The 21,772-nt window shown below is 41.5% G+C and overlaps 1 protein-coding gene across 2 annotated transcripts in view; it reads left to right on the top strand.

Annotated features, from left to right (window-relative positions):
- The first annotated feature begins 227 nt into the window (after positions 1-227).
- Positions 228-21,772, top strand: part of hlcs (holocarboxylase synthetase (biotin-(proprionyl-CoA-carboxylase (ATP-hydrolysing)) ligase)) — a 169,058-nt gene continuing 147,513 nt past the window's right edge. The window contains exons 1-3 of one of the 2 annotated variants that reach the window (XM_070893832.1): positions 228-541; positions 13,131-13,280; positions 19,858-20,020. In XM_070893832.1, coding sequence (XP_070749933.1) covers positions 314-541; positions 13,131-13,280; positions 19,858-20,020 — 541 coding nt within the window. In that variant the 5' untranslated portion in view covers positions 228-313. The remainder of the gene's footprint in view (positions 542-13,130; positions 13,281-19,857; positions 20,021-21,772) is intronic. The other variant, XM_070893833.1, reaches the window with a different exon arrangement.

Here is a 21,772-nt window from a genome sequence, read left to right as displayed (position 1 = left end):
GCGTACCGGTGGACACGAGTGCTCCATCTCCAGGGACACCCTGGCTCGGATGTCCAATGCCCCCTTACAGGTTTATTTAGAAAAAAGGCGGCTGGTCTCTTGTGGCACATGACCTATGTAGGAACCTTCAGTGGAACCGGGCAGGCTCGTCCTCCTAGTGGCCAAATGGTGGAAGTACAGGCGGTGCTTCCCGAGGGGGGGGCGGAGTCAGCTGAGTGAAGCCGGCCTATGGGGAGCCGGCGCCGGGCGGGGCAGGGAGGATGAGAGCGAGCGGTAGCGTGCTGGAGGTGCCGGTGCTGTCGCCGCGGCCGCCATGTTGATCACGCTGTGCTACGTCTACTTGTGGATCCGCTTCCAGAAATGCTACGCCATGATCATCTGCCGGTACGTGCGGCGTTTCCACCGCAGCGCCAGCCTCACCTTCATCGCCCTGCCGCCGGCCGGCGGGCCCAGCTCCAGGCCTCACAGCCCCGCAACGACCGAGGAGAAAGTCTGTGTCCGGCTGGCCGACAGGGCTTTCCTCCTGGCAGAGCCCCAAAAGGTGAAGCCCGCACCCGTCCTTCATTTCGCTTCTTGCTTTAACCCATTCTGTTTCAGGATTTCCTTGCTATAAACTTTTAAAACATTTAGTCAATATGATTTAAAAACAAAGCTGGACCTGCAGAGTTGCTCCTGTTTTGGTGGGCACTTGGCACTGCTGCGTTGTTGGTGTTGGGTCTGCCCCCAAGATGCTTGTGCACGAAAATTTAATGAACGTCTGATGGTGGGTGTGACATTTTTGCACTGAGCCCTTTTGAACCGTAATGCATCTTTATCCTTTCCATCCTTCTAAATTTGGGTTGTGTCTGCAGAGAGCATTTGGGGTGATGGTGAAATTCTGGTGGCAGTGGTTCAACAATTTCAGGTATTACACAAAGCTAATTGTACAACATTAAATAATTTCACCCCCCCTGCCAAACACCCATTAGTAGCAACCTGAGAAATGTGCTTCCAAACATATATCCAAGTCTTCACTGAGACCACCTATTTCCACCTCCGGAACATTAGCCAATTCTGTCCTTGCCTCAGCTCATGGAATCAGAAATTTACAGGAAGGAAGCCATCCGGCCCATCGTGTCTGTGCTGTCCGACAAAGAGCTATCCAGCCTAATCCCATTTAACAGCTCTTGGTCTGTAGTCCTGTAGCTTATAGCATTCAAGTGCATATCTAAGAGCGTTTTAAATGCTATGAGGGTTTCTGCCTCAACCACCCTTTGAGGCAGAGTTCCAGAACCTTGCCTGCCCACCCCCGGTGAAAATAAATTCTCCTCAAATCCCCTCTAAACCTCCTCCTACCATTTACTTTAAATCTATGCCCCTGGTTATTGACCCCTCTACTAAGGGGAATAGGTCCTTCCTATCCACTATCTAGGTCCCTCATAATTTTATACACCTCAATTAGGTCTTCTCTCAGTCTCCTCTGTTCCAAAGAAAAACAACCCAGCCTATCCAAACTTTCCTCATAGCTAAAATTCTCCAGTCCAGGCAACATCCTCGTAAATCTCCTCTGTACCCTCTCGTGCAATCACAGCTTTCTTGTAATGTGGTGACCAAAACTGCATGCAGTGCTCTAGCTGTGGCCTAACTAGCAAGATCCTGCAAATCCACTGGGAGGATAGATGCACCAATGTAGGTGTTTTTGCTCAGGCCAACGTCCCCAGCATTGCAACACTGACCACACTCGACCCGCTCTGTTGGGCGGGCCACATTGTCTGCATGCCCGACACGAGACTCCCGAAGGAAGCACTCTAGATGGAACTCCTACACGGCAAGCAAGTACCCAGGTGGGCAGAGGAAATGTTTCAAGGACGTCCTCAAAGCCTCTTTGATAAAGTGCAACATCCCCACCGGCACTTGGGAATCCCTGGCCCAAGACCGCCCTAAGTGGAGGAAGAGTATTCGGGAGGGTGTTGAGCACCTTGAGTCTCGTCGCCGAGAACAAGCAGAAACCAAGCACATAGAGCGGAAGGAGTGTGCGGCAAACCAGACTCCATCCACCCTTTCCTTCAACCACTGTCTGTCCCACCTGTAATAGAGACTGTAATTCCTATATTGGACTGTACAGTCACTTGAGAACTCACTTTTTTAGAGTGGAAACAAATTTTCCTCGATTTTTGAGGGACTGTCTATGATGATGAATCCCCTATGCTGCCTTAACCACCTTATCTACCTGTCCTGTTGCCTTCAGGGATCTGTGGACATGCACTCCAAGGTCCCTTTGTTCCTCTGCCAATTATTGTGTATTCCCATGCCTTTATAACTCTCCCCAAATGCATTACCTCACACTTCTCTGGATTGAATTCCATTTGCCACTGTTCTGTCTTCCTGCAGTCTACAGCTTTCTTCTTCATTATCAACCATAGTGAATTTTTGTATTATCTGCAAGCATCTTAATCATACCCCCTACATTCAAGTCCAAATATTGATGTAGCCCACAAAAGCAAATGACCTAGTACTGAGCTCTGCGGTACCCCACTGGAAACAGCCTTCCAGTCACAAAAACACCCATCAACTATTAACCCTTGCTTCATGCCTCTGAGCCAATTTTGGATCCAACTTGCCACTTTGCCTTGGATCCCATGGGCTTGTACTTTCGTGACCAGTCCAATGGAACCATGCCATGTCTGTTTGGCGGCCATCCATTCCCTCTCTGCCTGCACACTTTTAAGCTGGTGCTGAAACCCTCATCCATGCCTTTGTTACCTCTAGACTTGACTATTCCAACACACTCCTGGCCATGTGATAATACATTACACCTTCCACATTCTACCCTCTGTAAACTTGAACTCATCCAAAACTCTGCTGCCTGTGTCTTAACTCGTATCTTGGTCACTCCTGCATTTGCTGATCTACATTGGCTCCCGGTTAAGCAACGCCTCGATTTCAAAATTTCCATCCTTGTTTTCAAATCCCTTCATGGCCTTGCCCCTCTATCTCTAATAGCTTCCCGCCCACCACTGAGCTATATGCACACCTCTAATTCTGGCCTTTTGAGCATACCTGATTTTAATTGCTCAACCATTGGTGGCCGTGCCTTCAGCTGCCAAGGCCCTAAACTCTGCAATTCCCTCTCTAAACCTCCCCGCCTCTCTCGCTTCCTTTCAAATGCTCCTTTAAACCTATATCTTTGACCAAGCTTTTGGTCATCTGGCCTAATATCTCTTTGAGGCTCGGCGTCAACTTTTGTTTATTAACACTCCTGTGAAATGCTTTGGGACATTTTACTGCATTAAGGTCACTATATAAATACAGTTTGTTGTTGTAAATAATTGTAGTGACAATATGCAAGATGACCAGGAAACTTATCTATGATCTGTAAGTGGGTGTCTTAAATCTTGGCTCTTGCCCACTTTTCATGAGGTCTCTGGATTTGTGCAAGTGGGGTGTATCCATATAGGGGGAGTCCATGCACTTTATATTGGGCAAACAGAAGCTGCACTTGGCATTCTTAGAAGTTTGGCCTGGAGCCTATTAAGCCCTCTGGGTTTCTATGTATGCCAGATATCTAATTGACCAAGAAAGAAAACCTAGGGATGTGTGATCATGTATAGAATGGTGAGCTTCTGATGATTTTAACTGAGAATTAAGTTTGAATAGTTTGGGAATTCCAGAAGCTTTTGAGAATAAAATAATACATTACTAGAAATCATTTGTTATGTACGGTGTTGTTTTTTAAAATTTTTAGTTGATGCCGGTAATGTGATGTAGGACCTAAAGGTAGTCACCCTCATGACAGGTGTTACATCATGGAAATAACAGCACTGAAAGAGGCCATTAAGCCTATTGTGCATGTGTTGATGCTAGGTCTTCATGAAGCCATCTACTGAGTCCATTTCTCTGCCTTTGCCTTTTGCCTTTTTATATTTATATTTATTTTTGAATATTCTGGGAAGTCCAGAACCAGGGGTCACAGTCTAAGGATAAGGGGTAAGCCATCTAGGACCGAGATGAGGAGAAACTTCTTCACTCAGAATTGTGAACCTGTGGAATTCTCTTCCACAGAAAGTTGTTGAGGCTAGTTAGTTGGATATGTTCAAAAGGGAGTTAGATGTGGCCCTTACGGCTAAAGGGATCGGGGGTATGGAGAGAAGTTGCGTGATCAGCCATGATCATATTGAATGGTGGTGCAGTCTAGAAGGGCTGAATGGCCTGCTTCTGCACCTATTTTCTATATTTCTATTTAACCAATTCCCCTTTTAAATGAAATAAAAATAGAAAATGCTGATGACACTCAGCATTTGTGAATGGAGAAATAGAGTTTATGGTTCAGGTCGATGACCTTTATCAGAACTCCATTTTTAAATGCTATAATATCGGGTGCAATAGCCACCTTTGGTAAGGTTTTCAATTTTCAATTTTCACTAACTGAAAACAAATTCTAATACCTTCCTCATTATTCTGGTGATATTCTGTGTTACTGTAGAAACAATCTTATTTGCCCTCTCAAAATGTTTCATAATCTTACATTGGGTCTCTCTTGACTTGAAAAAGCCCCAATTTTTCAAGACTTTATTCATAAATACAAGTTTTCATTCCTGGTACAGGTATTTTAGTGAACCTTGACTAGACCCTTTCCATTGCTTTAATATCCTTCCTACATGTAATGCTACAACTATGGCCAAACCAATGTCTTATACAAATTCAAATTACTTCCTTGCTTCTATATTCATGTTCTTAAATATAAAACCCAGGGAATCTTTGCTTTTTGATGGCCTTTTCTATATGTTTGATAGAACTATAAGGATTTTTCAACTATTTGCAAATTACTGAGGTGGGGGCGGGAGAAGAGGGAACAAAATAGCATGATAATGTGCTGTACCAGTGTAAGAGTGCAACACGAGACAAGAGGTTAAATACAAAGCAAAATTTGGTGGATTTAACGAAGATTTATACGGTGACGAGGTTAGTGAACTAAAAAATCAACTCTTAACTTTTCAAGCTTGCCGGGATTGATATAAAACATAGCGCCCTATCTTGTTTGGCTGCGGCAGACCTGAGCGCAATGGAAGCAAAGGCCCTCTAGTGCTGTTGTGAAGCAATATGTGGAAGCCACAACAATAAGTATTTATCCAGATAAGAAATATCGTCCGCATCAGCTAACCAAGGGACACAATCCAGCAAAGGATGGAGCAACTTTCAAAGGATGTCACGGGGCAAATGCTTGAAAAGGCCCAGAGTTTTGTGTGGTACAGCCTTATAATGGATAAACATGGCAGCAATGTGAACACTATCGAGCTTCTCCATTGTTGTGTTAGAAGAATTTGCAGTTTTGGAGAGCATCCAGGGAACCAGAAAAGGTAAAGATAAACCTAAACGTGTTTAGAATTTCCACATTGAAAAGTAATCCATTGTGTTTCTAGTAATGCAAATTGCTTGGTTAACAGGGTTCGATTTCCTTTTGCACTTGGAAGAGGTTAATTGCATGCCTGAAGCTGGCCGGGGTGGAATTTGAAAGCCTGACTACTAATGATGCGATGGCTTGCTTGGGGAGAGACGTGGAGTTAAGGCACTTGTCAAGATGATGATGACTAATGAAAGTATGTGCTGTTTGCCATTTTCTGTGTTTCCATTATCGGTTGAAGTGGAGACAATATTGAATACAGTGTCACCATTTGTATTGCAGATGTACTGAGCCGACTGATGGACCACCAATGCATTGTGCATCATGAATCTCCAGCGGGCATAACTGCCCACCTGTAGCCAGCAGTGAATGCGGTCATCATGGTGGTCAACTTTATTGAGATAAGAGCCCTGAATCACCGCCAGTTTCAAAAGCTACTGGAGGAGCTAAATGCAAAATACCAGGACTTTTACCATAATGATGTATGCTGGCTCTTTAATGGCATGGTAATCAAAATCACTCTTTTGAGTTGCATCACAAAATATATCTCTTCATTGAGCATAAGAAAAGATCAGAACCACAGCTCTGCAATGAGATGTGGCTGATGGACTTTTTATACTTCTAGTGGTCTTGAGAGCACTGAAATATTCTCATCAAGAAACTGTACGAGGTTGATGAGTCACAGCAAAGCTATGTTTATGCTTTTGAGACTAAGCTCTGGCTGTTTTAATTTGCTCTTGGTGAGTTGCCACACTTCCCCTTGTGCTGCCATTGAAGCGGCAGCCGTCTGTTAATTGTGGCCATTACATTTCAGGGGTGAGAAGTGCGGTATGTTTCCAAAAGTCAAACACAGATTGCCAGAGATGGAGGTATTTGGAGACACTTTACTGTCCAATATTGATCGGAGATTCAAATGGAATTGATCAAATTCCAATACAATGAAGCACATGTTTAATGTGGGCGTGTCTGCATTCTGGAACTACCCTCCAGAGGCGTTTGTGGGGTTGCAGGGTCGTGCCAGTATGTGCCATCATTATTTTGCATCAGCTGTTAGGAAAAAATATTGTCACAAATTAGACTCCAGGCTTGTTCTTGAACATCCTCAGGGCAATCTCCAACTGTCAACAACAAAGTTGGCACTGTGAATGAAGGCCCCGGTGAAGCAGAACCAAGCTCAGATCTTGATAAACTGACTGACAGTGCTGTGTGACAAATGGTTGTCCAATAAATGTAGATATAATTTGTTGTAAATATAAAGTCTTGTCAAAACTAATATTGTGCAAAATGTGCATGAATGTTTGTTCAATAAATGTGTAAATATATTAGAAAATAAAGCAATTGTGTTGGACTTGGTGTTTAATCAGAATTCTGACTGATCCCAAAGCATAATCATATATGGTCTACTTACTGGTTGCAGTGTGTGGATATAGCCCCTGCTCCAAAGGTTGGACACCTCTGCCCTAGGCCATGGGGCAGCCATGTTTCCACATGTTAAAAATCAGGATCTGCCATAGATACTTTCTCGGGTTCACTGGCATTAGTCCCTCCTGTAAACAGCATCTTTTATTAGAACAAAATCAGAAAATGCTGTAAACACTCAGCAAGTCGGACAGTACCTGTAAAGAAAGAAAAATGTTGACATTTCAACCCTGTCATTGGTTGTGATGAGTTATGGCTACATTTCTCCTTTCTTTACAGATGCCACCTGACTTACTGAAGGCTTGCAGGATTTTCTGTTTTGTTTCAGATTTGCAACATGTACAATATTTTTCTTTTATTTATGGGTGTTGACTCCTATTACTTGCACAATATTGTAACCCAGGGATGTAACAAAAGATATTCTTGTGATCCGGATTGGATAGGTGTGCCTTTCGCTAGTGTTTCAATCTCTCCGAAGGCGGGCTTAGCAAACACTTGATGAGACGAGTTCTGATATAAATGAATAAGCTGCTTTATTTCACAGTATGATAAATATACATCATAACAGCAGTTATGATCAAACTCACTTAATTCAAACAGTACAACTTATTGCATAGTACTACAAAATAAGGAACATGCCATGCACCCCCACATTAATAGGCCATCTTTGCTTAAATAAGATGTCTTCGAACTGTTTCTCCAGTATTTCTGACCACTTCATCTCAGCAACAACCCTAGTGGCATTCTCTTTATTTAAAAAAAAATGAATGCCTGTGCATTATCCTGTTTCAGAAAGCCTCTCTGCCAACTTGTACTAGTTTCTCTCTTGTATATATTATCCAAAAAAAAGGATCACGGTAATTATATTGATTAATTCTTTCACTGAGAAGATAAGAATGATGAAAACCTTACGAAAACTAGAGATGATCCAAAACTCAGCTGGTTGTGTCCTAACTTGCCCAAGTCCTGCTCACCCATCATCCCTGTGCTTGCTGATCAACATTGGCTTCCGGTTAAGCAATGCCTCGATTTCAAAATTCTCATCCTTATTTTCAAATCCATCTATCTCTAATTTCCTCCAACTCCACAACTACCCCAGAGATGTTTGCACTCTTCTAATTCTGCCCTCTTGAGCATCCCTGATTATAATCGCTCAGTCATTGCTGGCCGTGCTTTCTATTGCCTAGGCCCCAAGCTCTGGAACTCCCTGCTTAAACCTCTGCCTCTCTACCTCTCTTTCCTCCTCCAAGATACCTCCTTAAAACCTACCTCTTTGACCAAGCTTTTGGTCATCTATAATTTCTACTTGTGCAGCTCAGTATCAATTCTTTTTATCTTGTAATACTCCTGTGAAGCGCCTTGGAATGTTTCACTACGTTAAAGGTGCTATATAAATACAAGTTGTTATTGCTGATGGGTATGTCATTTCCAATACAATGGGTGGTTTGTATTTCTGAATTGCAGAGATAGGGTAAAGAATTTCTAATTTACAGTCTATAGTACAATAACATCTCCGCTAACTCATTAGCATCTTAAACATTTATCATCTCAACCTTTTTTTAAACTTGTCTGAGTATACAATGCTTTAAAATTTCCAACATTAAATGTAACTTTTTCCAAATCCTTTCTGTGGAAAAATGGTCAAAAAATCTTAATGTGATATCACACTTCTTGGAGATGATGCCAAATGTGTTTTAAGTTTACTTACACTGATTCAAAGAACAAAAATCAGAAATCTAATTTTGAGGTTTCTGGAATAGTCAGTGCCATTCTGTGAGTGGTGGAATGTGTTGAAGATCCATATTGCCAACGGTCACAGTTGTTTAAACAAATACTATGGGCTTTTAGAATGCTGTACACATGCACGTAGCCTGATGGGACAAATGCTTGTTGTCTGTGTTTGCCAAAGCCACTAGGGTGGGGTGGGCACACCAGATGGAAATCCCAAAAGTTTCTGTTTCCGAGACCGAGTAAACAACACGTTTGGCAACAATGGGGTTGCATTCCACATCCCTATCTACTTGGTGATAAAATTAATTAATGTGATTACTGGACCGATGACAAAGAACTGTCGACGTTCTTCAAAGAAGCTGGATTCCGCTTCAGAGGAAGTGAAGGACATATCTGAACAGCAGTTCTGGGATGTTAGTTCACTCAATTCAACTGTATTTCTGTTACAGTGGTGAGGCACAACTTTGTGAGCAGAGAAGTATGCATCTACCTAAAAGATCATAAATGCACTCTGTTCAAATATTCAGAAAAGGCAACCTAAGATTCTAGAGTGTTTGGTTTTCAAATAAAGAAATACATTCTGTAAAACTCTGTTCATTTTCTGCATAATCCAATAAATAAATCTGACCTGTAGTTTAATTTGAACAATACAGTATGATAATGAGGCCTTTTTTCACCCTGTGGACAGGACCAGAGCATATGATGGGCAGCTCGTGCAACCCAGTGGTTTTAAAAAAAAAAGTAATGCTGCTCCTGCAGGGCCCTGATGGTACTGATTGTCTTCCTTTTGATGCCATTCAGCAGAAGATGGTGAAAATCACGGATGAACATTGATGACCAATAGTAAATCGTTATTTTTTTAAACCACAAGCAAATCATTGTTTTAAACAAAAGAAATAATGTTTTAAAACTTTTTATTACATTTAATCTCCACGCAGTGCTATAACTTTGGATTGTCGAAGGCGGGGTTCTCCCTGTGGAAACTTTCCCTTTCTGTGAGCGTGAATAAGGTTGTTGGGAGAGACTCCAAATCGTAATGCTCAAAGAACCTGTGATATTTTTAAATTATGTTTTTCAATGAAATAACCAGTTGCTAGTTGAAATAAAGATTTGATCGGGTGTCTTTATTTTTGTAGAGTAATGAAAGAATAGCTTATCAAGTTTTATTTTAACTAAATGAGCTTCTGAAGCTTTTACAAAGTTGAAACCACAACAAGCAGTAAAATGGGAACTGGTCAAAGAAAGACTTGCATTTATATAGCATCTTTCACGACCAGCGACGTCTCAAAGTGCTTTACAGCCAGTGAATGTACAATGTAGTCACTTGTAATGTGGGAAATGCGGCAGCCAGTTTGCGCACAAGTAACTCAAACAGCAATATGATAATGATAGGATAAACTTTTTATTATATTGAGCTCACCTTATTTGCATCAGTGCTCAGTTGGATTTGTCTTTGAATGGGATAACCTGACTAAATGAAAAATGATTTACCAAATACATTTTATTTTCAAGTGATACAGCTTGCATGATGATTAACATCCCAAAGTACTTCACACAATGAATTTGGAGTGTTGTGACTGATATTAAGGCAAATACAGCAGCCATTCTACACACACCAAGATTTTGCAGTTGAGGTGAATGACCAGCTAATCTGTTTTCTTTTGGTGATTGTCGTTGAATTTGGCCATGGCACTAAAACTCTCAACAGTCCTCTCCGAATAATGCCTTGGGATCTTTAACGTCTGCCTGAATCACTCAAACGACTGGTGGGGTGTTCGTTCAACATCACATTTGACGGACAGTATCACACACAGTATTACACAGGCATGTCAGCCTAGTTTATGTGCTCAAGTTCTGGAGTGGGACTTGAGCTTACAATTGTCAGGCTCTGGCTGCCAATTGAACCAAACTGCAATTTAGATTAGAAATATAATGGGTAAGCTACCAATATGGGAGAAGGTTTAACTTTAATAAAATAATTCAAGTACGTTTTACTTTCCTAGAAAGAATAGTTTTGATGCATGACCTTTAAACCAGTAATAGATTTTGCTAGTCCCATGGTCAGTGCTTTCTGTATCGGTGAAAACTGCCTTTCAGATTTTGGGAATTAGTGTGAGACAATCTTGAGGTAGTTTGAAACTAATTGAGCTTCATACTGGCTGTATAACTGTGACCAGTGTAAAGCCATTTTTTAAAATCTTTAATTTTAAAATGATAAATTTTCTTCCACTTTTTCTTCCTGAAGGCAATGTCTCTAGCCCGGTGGTACAGCTCTTTTATCTCATCCAAGTGGCCGTCATTCATGTGTGCATGTTGGCAGGCTGCCCCACTATGGACAACATGATAGCCGAACCCAATTCCGTCTTCACTCGGAGTCCATTTGTGCACACTTCCAGTAGGAGCAGAAACCCTAGTTGACTTTTCCCTTCCCTAGTTGACTTTTCCCTTCCCTGACCCACTGGGGCTGTGACCAATTGAATGGCAGAACAGGCTTGAGGGGCTAAATGGTCTACTCCTCTATGTTCCTACTGTCCCTACCACACTATACTGAGATCAGCATAGACCAGGATAAAATTGAAACTTTTTTTGTATGGCTTAGAGACAGCAACTTTGCTTCTGAGACATTGAGATGCTATTCTTAAAGTTTAAAAAGGTTAGAGGAAGCCCATTGGAATCCCTTTATATTAATGCTAGCAGAGTGCCACCAGAATGGTCAGCTCACCACAAACATCAAGAGCGTCAATAGATTTGTCTCAATCTTGGATGCACAGATCATGATGTTCTAAAGGAGTTCTGGTGTCGTGTTGATTTCTGTAATACAAGGACAGTGGAAGATGTGTTGACAAGGTTTAAACATGCACATATATTTCCTCGAGGGGCAAAGACTGAAATCAAACAGGTTAATAAAAGGTGCATATGAATTCCTAATATAATTGTTTTTATCTAAGAAATTGTCTATTTTAATTGGACGAGTTTGTTTTTTAAGTCTAAAGTTTTTTCCGAAGCCGCACCCTGTTGATGATTTATGATTTTTGTTTTACAGTGCAGTGTTTTTATTCTGAGGTAATGGAAACCCCAGGAAATGGTTCCACTTTGATATGTTTTAGGAGTAGTAGTTATTTATGGTGTATGGTTGGTCTGAAAGTTTAAGATACTTTTCATACTTCTACACCAGTGAAATTATTAAAATGATAAATTTGTTTTAAATGTTTATTTGAAATAAGTGATTATAAATCAAATGAATAATTGTGCTGGAGCTGGTGCATGTTGGAGGACCATTGGGTTGTGCTATGGTGTGACTGTGGGAAAACTCCAATCAACAGTAACAACTTGCATTTATAGAGTGCCTTTAACATAGGAAACATATGAAGACAGATACCAAGCCAAACGCTTCGTTGAAGAAATGGGTTTTAAGGGGCGGTCTTAATGATGGAGAGGCAGAGAGCTTTAGGGAATAAATTCCAGAGAGTAGGCGAGTGAAGCAAGGACGCCAAAGGTGAGCTGAACGGAGGGAAGATGCACATGAAGTCGGAGTCAAGTGAACAGAGTGGGGAGGGGTCTTGGGGCTGGAGGAGGTTATGATGATGGGAGGGGCAATGTCATGGAGGGATTTAAAGATATGGACAAGAATTTTAAATTTGAGATGTTGGCCTACTAGGAGCCAATGTAGGCCAGTGAAAACGGAGTGCGAGTACAATTTATAGGCAGCAAAGTCATGGGAAAACTATAGATTAGGGTAGATGGAAGGATGAGACACCAGAAAGGAGAATATTACAGTAATAGAGTCTTGAGGTGATAAATGTACATGGGTTTCCAGAGTGAATGGGTTGAAGTGGGTAATGTTATGAAGGTAGAAATAGGTGGTCTTTGAGCGAGTGGGAAAGTGAGGTTGGAAACTTAGATCAGAGATGAATAGGACACTGAATTTGTGAACGGTCTGATACAGATTGAGAGAGTGACTGGAGAGGTGGCAATGGTGGCTTCTGTGATCTCAATGTTTAGGTGGAAGAAGTTGTCGGCCAAGCAGGGAGGCGGTAAAGAGAGATGGCGCTGAGGTAGAATTAGTTATCATTGGCACCTGTAGATGATGTGCCTGTGGATAATGTCACCAAGGGGCAGCATATATATGAGGAAGAGGTCAATGCTGTGATTGGATTAAAAAGAATGGATTCAAGTGAAAGCAGTCTCATGGAACTGAACTACAGAGTAGAAGTGTTGGAACAGGATGGTGTTGACCATGTCAAAGGCTGTAATGTGCTCAATGAGAACAAAGGGATAATGCACCATGATCACCATCATAGAGAATGTAATTCATGACTTTAGTGCTATGGAAGGTGTGGAGACTAGTTAGAAAGGTGGAAAGAAAGGCTTTGTGTTCCATTGAATGTTTCCTTCTAGGTTTTTTTGATAAGCTGCCCAATTTGGGCATCTTCGGTACTTGTAGTTTCTATTTAGGATGTCAACTTGGGTTGTTTGGTTAGATCCACCGACAGACTGTGTAACAGACACATTTGGTGATGAGCAGCCTATTGTTAAAAGCTTTAAGTTGTATCTAGCTACAGCTACAATTTCCTTATGTTTTTTTCTACCAATATTTCAGCTTTGTGATGACTTGAGTAAATGGTCACTGCCGCTTGAGCCTGTACTAGCTAGTCCTGAACACACACAGCGTACACAGCAAGTAACCTTTCTGATAGAAGCTATGTTGGAAAATGCCAGTTTTGATCCAATCTCTGTTCCTTCTGAAAAGGTAAGTGGCTCAATTTTATAAAAAGTGGCTCAATTTTCTAACCATAAGGATCATTTTAAACTTCAAGATCGACATCCTGCTTGGTAAAAGTGGGCATTTGAAGTTGGATTTTCTTTAAATTATAGTTTGTTAATTTTTTTGTTGTCTCTATGCTCTCTAATTATGTATAAGATGGTAGTATAGAAACTCGTAGATATCCATCTGTGATAAGGAAGTAGTCTGAGGGTTTCTGAATGTTGCTTGTTTGGTTCACAGCAAAAGTTCTCTGAACTACTCACTAGCCGAATAACCACTATTGCTTACTTGGCTCTTACTCAACAAAGCAAAAGAATGAAATCTAAATAGACCCGCTCCCAAGAGCTCAGACAACAATGACTTCCATTTAAAAAGCGTCTTTAATGTAGAAAAACAACCAATGTGTTGCTTAGAAATGTAAGCAAATAAAATAGACATATAAGAGATATTAGGAGTGACCAAAGCCTTAGACAGAGAGGTGGTTTTAAGGAGGGTCTTAAAGCAGAAGCGGGGGATGGCGAAGTGGGGGGATTTATGGAGGTAATTCTATAATGCGAGGCCTAGGCAGCCTAAGGCATGGTTGCCAATGGTGAGAAAAGGGATGGGGAAACGCGCAAGCGGCCGGAGTAAGAGCAATGAAGAGTTGGGGGGGGGGGGGGGGAGGGGGATGCTGGAGGAAATTACAGAGATGGGGAGTGGTGAGGCCATGGAGGGATTTAAACACGACTTTGAGAATTTTTATTTTAAGGTGTTATGGCAGCAAATGCAGGTCATCGAGAGCAAGTGGGAATTGGTGTGGGATTGGATACGGATAGCAGCTTTAGTTAAGGTGAAGTTTATACAGTGCGAAGGATGGGAAACTGTCCAGATGAGCCTTTGAGTAATTTAGTGTGACGGTAACAAAATTGTGGATGAAGGAGATGAGCTGATGTAGTGGCAGAAGCAGACAATGTTATAGAGGTTAAAGTTGGGTGGTCTTTGTGATAGATGAGATATGGGGTCAAAAGCTCAATCTCAGTGGTGGAGTAGGATGTCGAGACTGCAAAGTGTCTGGTTCAGTTTGAGATAGTAGTCTGGAAGAACAGTGGAATCCGTGGCGAGGATATGGATTTGGTGGCAGTGGCTGCAGATAATGGACTTGGTCTTCTCAATGTTTAGCTGGAGGAAATTGCAGCTCATCCAAGACTGGACAAGCCGTCTGGTCAGACAAGCAGTCTGACATTACAAGAGTCTGTGACCTCTCTACAACCATGGTCTTGATCATATTTCCGACCACTTCTTTGTACCTCTCACCACCCATATGCCCTACCTCTTTCCAACACCACTTCCTTCTCATCTAGGTCTGGAAAAACCTCTCTGAAGTCGGTCAGTTAGAACTGGACCTTCAAGCTCCGAACATCTTTGTCCCTCTATTCGCTACAATATTGTGCAACTGTCCGTTTGCTCAGCTACTTTCTTACCTCCATCTTTGATGCCCTTGTCCTAGCAAAACCTTTACTGGCTCCCATCCTGGTTGTTCCCCTAATCTGGCTTCCATCTTCACATCCTCAAGTCCAAAAAGTGCAAACTCCAGTGTATCTGGTCTACAGCTGGCTTAGCCATCCATCACCAGTTGTGGCTGGACAATATAAAGCACTATTGTCACTCTCCTTTGTGGAAACCACCCATTATATGCATACAAATCCTTAGGCAAAGTGTTAGATTAGATGCCAAGGAGCATTACTTTTTCGAGAGTCAATGATCTCTGGAACTACTAAAATATAGTGTGTATGGCAACTTGACAAGTTCCTTAGTGAAGAAGACATTTTCAGTTATAGTAGGTAAGTTAGTTATGTGGGATGATAATGAACAATAGGCCTTTGCTGACTCCTGGAGGTTTGCTTGATTGCTATAAGTGTCAGAGAGAAATTTGCCAGGGTTCCTGAAGTTGCCATTGGTTGTTTACTGATTATTTTGCCTCTCCTAGGATAAGGTATGGTTAAGGGTTGGGTATATTGTGTACACGATCCACTGTATTTGAATGGGGTGAGCTTGAAAGACCTGATGGTATTTTCTTGTCCTTATGTTCATATGTTCCACTTCTGTTTCTCTCTTTCTCACTCCCCTCTCCCCCCTTATTCTATTTTTCTTTCTCCTGTTTCATATTTATTTTCATTCCTTCTCACACCACCTCACTTCTGTGTCTGTTTCTCTCCTGTTTCTCTTTATACTTTTTTTCTATTTCTATCTGTTTCTCTTTCCATTTCTATTTCTCTCTTTATTTCTCTCTCCCTACCCCAACATCTGACTCTGTGTGCCTCGATTTTCCCACATTTGTTTTTGTGTCTCACTATTTCTGCTTTTGTCTCCACTTATGTCTTTCTCTCCTCTACCTATTTCTCATGTCCCCCTCCACTTGTCTCTCCACACTTCTGTCCGTGTGTGCCTATCTCTCTCCCTCTATTTCTCCCCCACCTCTCCCCCTCCCCCCATACATCACCTCTCTACTTTTTACCTGCTTATCCTTCTCCAATCCATACTTACTGTTCTATTTGTACCCTCCTTATGTTCTTCTCTGCAGCTCGCCTGGGGAGGTGTGGAACAGAGAGGTACAAATTGTCTGGTGGAGCAGGCAGATAAGGATTGGAGCAATAATGGCAACAATACGACTAATGCACATGTTGACAGATTAGCTGTGACCTTTCTAAAGTGTCCGAGAGAACTCTGGTGATACACAGATATCCTTGAGTTGCACCATTAATATGATATTGCCCATGCACCAGTCACACTCTCTAATTCTATGAAATGTTCAACTGCAAATTCTGATGGGGAACAGAAGGCTGGAATACATAAAATTAAACCGTATAGAGATCATCCATTAGAACAATCCCGTGCCTCTCTCTTTGAGAACCTTTGGTTTATAGTAATGATTTGAACTCCAAGATGAACTTAGTTATGAAGAAATTGATATGAAACCAAAGTATAGTTTTTTTGTGGTCTGCCGGGCGGGCTTATTTCATTTTCTTCCGAAGTCATGTGCTATGGTGAACATAGGTCAGTGCAATCATGCTATTAATAAATGCTGCTTTCATATTAAAGGATTTAAAATTGTGACATCACTGCAACTTTACCAGGTATTAATGTACATTGATAGTTGGACTTCTGTTTGTTATCTGTTCCTTTTCTGTGAAGTGTCTTGGGACATTTACTGCACTGAAGGTGCTATATAAAGGCAAGTTGTTGTTGCTGGAAAATGGGTCAGTTTAAAAAAAGGAGTTTGTTTGTGTAAGGTTTCCAAAGACTTTTGAAAGGAGTTCAAAGTATTTTGCCAGTATGGTTGTGCAGTATCATTTGAAACAGCATTCAGGCTTTCAAGGTTAACCAGCTTGGGTTAAGTGTTATCAGTTACTGTAACTGATAGCTGTCTAACTATTTTGCAGCTGAGAAACCTAGAAAGTCTCATGCATTTTTAAAATTGTAACGTGTAAATGAAGGGCAAGTAACTTATCAGTTGTGGGGTATCTTTGCAAAATATTTGTGATACATTATATCTGATGATCTGGGTTTTGTATTTCACTTCAAATATTTTTGAAGTGTTATCACCGTTGAAATGTAGGAAACATGGCAGCCAACTTTTGCACAGCAAGGACCCGCAAACAGCAATAAACTAAATGATCAAATCATGTTTAAGTGTGTATGAGGGATAAATATTGGCCAGCACACTGGGAGAACTTCCTGCTCTTGTACGTATAGTGACATGGATTTCTACCTAAGGGGTTAGACAGGGCTCAGTTTAACATCTCACCTGAAAGACGTCACCTCCGACAGTGCAGCATTCCCTCAGTATGGCACTGAATTTCCAGCCTAGATTATGTGCTCAAGTCTCTGTCGTGAGGCTTGAACTAATAGCTCTCTGGGACTGAGGTCGGGAAAGATGCTATATATATCAAGTGCTTTCTATTTAAAAAGTCAAAATAGAAAAATGCCTTATTACTGTCAGTGTTTATGGTTCCATTACGTTGCTTGGAAGATTAATCCAAACATTATCACTTTCTGTAGAATAAACTTCAGCTCATACAAAACTCTACTGCCTGTATCCTAACTCGCACCAAGTCCCGTACACTCATCATCCCAGTGCTTGCTGACATTCACTGGTTCCCGGTCCAGCAACGCCTCAATTAAAAATTCTCAAATGCTGTTTTCAAATAGTCCCTCCCTATCTCTAACCTCCAGTCCTGCAACCCTTCGAGATCTCTGCGCTCCTCCAATTCTGGCTTCTTGCACATCCCTGATTTTCATTGCTCTACCATTGACGGCCGTACAGGGTTGGGGGTAATATATTAGCATGGTTAGAGGATTGGCTAACTAACAGAAAACAGAGAGTCGGGATAAAAGGGTCATTTTCCGGTTGGCAAAGTGGGGTGCCTAGTAGGATGCCGCAGGGATTGGTGCTAGGTCCTCAACTATTTACAATCTATATTAATGACTTGGACGAAGGGACCGAGTGTAATGTAGCCAAGTTTGCTGATGATACAAAGATGGGTGGGAAAGCAAATTGTGAGGAGGACACACAAAATCTGCAAAGGGATATAGACAGGCTAAGTGAGTGGGCAAAAATTTGGCAGAAGAAGTATAATGTGGGAAAATGTGAGGTTATCCATTTTGGCAGAAAAAATAGAAAAGCAAATTATAATTTAAATGGAGAAAAATTGCAAAGTGCTGCAGTACAGAGGGACCTGGGGGTCCTTGTGCATGAAACACAAAAGTTAGTATGCAGGTACAGCAAGTAATCAGGAAGGCAAATGGAATGTTGGCCTTTATTGCAAGGGGGATAGAGTATAAAAGCTGAGAAGTCCTGCTGCAACTGTACAGGGTATTGGTGAGGCCACACCTAGAGTACTGCGTACAGTTTTGGATATACTTGCATTGGAGACTGTTCAGAAAAAGTTCACTAGGTTGATTCTGGAGATAAGGGGGTTGACTTATGAAGGTAGGTTGAGTAGGTTGGGGCTATACTCATTGGAGTTCAGAAGAATGAGAGGTGATCTTATCGAAACATATAAGATAATGAGGGAGCTCGACAAGGTGAATGCAGAGAGGATGCTTACACTGATAGGGGAAACTAAAACTAGGGGACGTAGTCTCAGAATAAGGGGCCGTCCATTTAAAACTGAGATGAGGAATTTCTTCTCTCAGAGTTGTAAATCTGTGGAATTCTCTGTCCCAGAGAGCTGTGGCGGCTCGGTCATTGGATATATTTAAGGCGGAGATAGACAGATTTTTGAGCGATAAGGGAATAAAGGGTTATGGGGAGTGGGTAGGGAAGTGGAGTCGAGTCCATGATCAGATCAGCCATGATCTTATTAAATGGCAGAGCAGGCTCGTGGGACCAGGTGGCCTATTCATGCTCGTATTTCTTATGTGCCTTCAGCTGCCGAGGCTCGAAGCTCTGGAATTCCTCCCAAACTTTTGTGCCTCTCTACTTCTCTCACCTCCATTAAGACGCTCCTTAAAACCTACCACTTTTTGACCAAACTTTTGGTCACCTGTCCTAATATCTCTATATGTGGCTCGGTGTCAAGTTTCGTTTGATAACACTTCTGTGAAGCGCTTTGGGATTTTAAAAATATATTACAGGTGTTATATAAATACAAGTTGTTTCCTTGAGATATTTTTCCATGTTCAATCTATACATGTAAATAACATACTTGAATAAATGACTACAGAGCTTCAGGAAAATAATTCTTAATATGCACCAGTAAATTGAATTCAGTTAATTAAATAAATCTGGAATAAAAAGCTGGTGACCATGTAACTACTGGATTGTCGTAAGAAACCTATCCGGTTCACTAATGTCCTTTAGGAAAGGAAATCTGCCGTCCTTACCTGGTCTGGCCAATATCCACAGCAATTTGGTTGACTCCTTAACTGCCTCTGAAATAGCCCAGCGAGCCACACAGTTGTCAAGAAGGAGGCTCACCATCACCTTCTCAAGGGCAAAAAGGGATGGGAAATAAATGCTTGCCTTGCCAGCGATGTCCACATTATGTGAATGAATTTTTTTAAAAGTATATGTCCCATTATCTCCCCCGACACCCCCCAGATACTTAAAACAGTTTTTCTTATACATTCAGTGCTGCTTCTAGGCTTATTTACCATATTGGTGTCAATACACAATGGGACGGTTTGCAGGGGATACATGGTGGGGTGTAGGTGTGGAATTGGGCCTTACATTAAAAAAAACTTGAATGAATACATGTTAATACTGTGCCAATATATTTCTTGTACAACTCTCTTAATTTATTATCTCAAATTCCTCTTACTGCCATCAGCACCAATAACCAGCTGTGCTTCTGGTATTCTTCACAGCTCAAATAGGCATGGTAAGAAACATTTCAAATGTCAACTGTTGGACTTTACTGAAATCCCAGAGACCACATGCTGATTACCAGTAAGATTTGGACAGATCATACTGCTGCAGGATCTGTAAAGAGGTAGTAAAGAGGTCACATTAGTTTTGAATGAATGTGGTGATTGTCTAACGTTGTATCTCATTACAGGACAATTGTACTTTTTTCTGCAGAATTTAAAATATTCTGACCTATGCACACCGTTGGCATATTTACTTGGGGATCCCTACAAATTAATCGCTGAAGCAAACGTGGATGATTTTAGCAGGCTTGGAGTAGCCTTCATGGAGAACAGACTACAAATGAATGATGGATTGGTACCTCAAAAAATTGTTTGTGAGTGTCTTTTTTGCTTTTACTTGGCTTAGCTTTGGCTTTCAATGTTTTAGTTGCATTAAATACATTTATTTGAAGTTCTCGGAGTAAGAATTCCCCTGTCATCATTTGTAGTAAACACCTTTGTAAAGACTTCCACTGTTTAGTGTTTCTAACAAATTTGCAAGCATGTTCTTTTAGGAATTCATCACAAACATCTTTGCATTGTCACTACACGTGGCAACCAGAGGAATTCTTACCTCCATCCAAATTACAGATTTTGAAACAAGTCTGTAAGATAAATGCACCACTATATATTTAATACATTTTGACAATGTGTTGTCACTAAATGTATTTTTAGAATAACTCAGTAACTACTATGATCAACATCTTCTGGGCTATTTTCAAGTTAGTTTTGTTAAATGTGGATGCTTATGACACCACAGGACTAACTTTGTAGGAGCTCCTGAGTTTCTGCTTATGATGGAGTGACATTAAGTAAAAGTTTGAGTGCTGCTTTACTCCCAGTTTTATCCCAGTGCTTTCCTCCTTTCCTGAAGGTGGTAAATGATCCCGGGATATGGTTTCACAGACACCAGCAACTTTCTATTACTTCGTACAGGTGTACACCAGCACAGAACCTTGCGGTACCCCACTAGTCACTGCCTGCCATTCTGAAAAGTCCCCATTTACTCCTACTCTTTGCTTCCTGTCTGACAACCAGTTCTCAATCCATGTCAGCACACTATCCCCAATCCCATGTGCTTTAACTTTGCACATTAATCTCTTGTGTGGGACCTTGTCGAAAGCCTTCTGAAAGTCCAAATATACCACATCAACTGGTTCTCCCTTGTCCACTCTACTGGAAACATCCTCAAAAAATTCCAGAAGATTTGTCAAGCATGATTTCCCTTTCACAAATCCATGCTGACTTGGACCTATCATATCAGCTCTTTCCAAATGCACTGCTATGACATCCTTAATAATTGATTCCATCATTTTACCCACTACCGATGTCAGGCTGACCGGTCTATAATTCCGTGTTTTCTCTCTCCCTCCTTTTTTAAAAAGTGGGGTTACATTGGCTACCCTCCACTCCATAGGAACTGATCCAGAGTCAATGGAATGTTGGAAAATGACTGTCAATGCATCCACTATTTCCAAGGCCAATTCCTTAAGTACTCTGGGATGCAGTCCATCAGGCCCTGGGGATTTATCGGCCTTCAATCCCATCAGTTTCCCCAACACAATTTCCCGACTAATAAGGATTTCCCTCAGTTCCTCCTCCTTACTAGACCCTCCGACCCCTTTTATATCTGGAAGGTTGTTTGTGTCCTCCTTAGTGAATACCGAACCAAAGTACTTATTCAATTGGTCCGCCATTTCTTTGTTCCCCGTTATGACTTCCCCTGATTCTGACTGCAGGGGAGCTACGTTTGTCTTTACTAACCTTTTTCTCTTTACATATCTATAGAAACTTTTGCAATCTGTCTTAATGTTCCCTGCAAGCTTCTTCTCGTACTCCATTTTCCCTGCCCTAATCAAACCCTTTGTTCTCCTCTGCTGAGTTCTAAATTTCTCCCAGTCCCCGGGTTCGCTGCTATTTCTGGCCAATTTGTATGCCACTTCCTTGGCTTTAATACTATCCCTGATTTCCCTTGATAGCCATGGTTGAGCCACCTTCCCTTTTTTATTTTTACGCCAGACAGGAATGTACAATTGTTGTAGTTCATCCATGCAGTCTCTAAATGTCTGCCATTGCCCATCCACAGT

This window comes from Pristiophorus japonicus, chromosome 11, assembly GCF_044704955.1.
Source record: "Pristiophorus japonicus isolate sPriJap1 chromosome 11, sPriJap1.hap1, whole genome shotgun sequence".
In the NCBI taxonomy this organism is placed as follows: domain Eukaryota; kingdom Metazoa; phylum Chordata; class Chondrichthyes; family Pristiophoridae; genus Pristiophorus; species Pristiophorus japonicus.
This window is presented reverse-complemented; position numbering and strand designations above follow the sequence as displayed.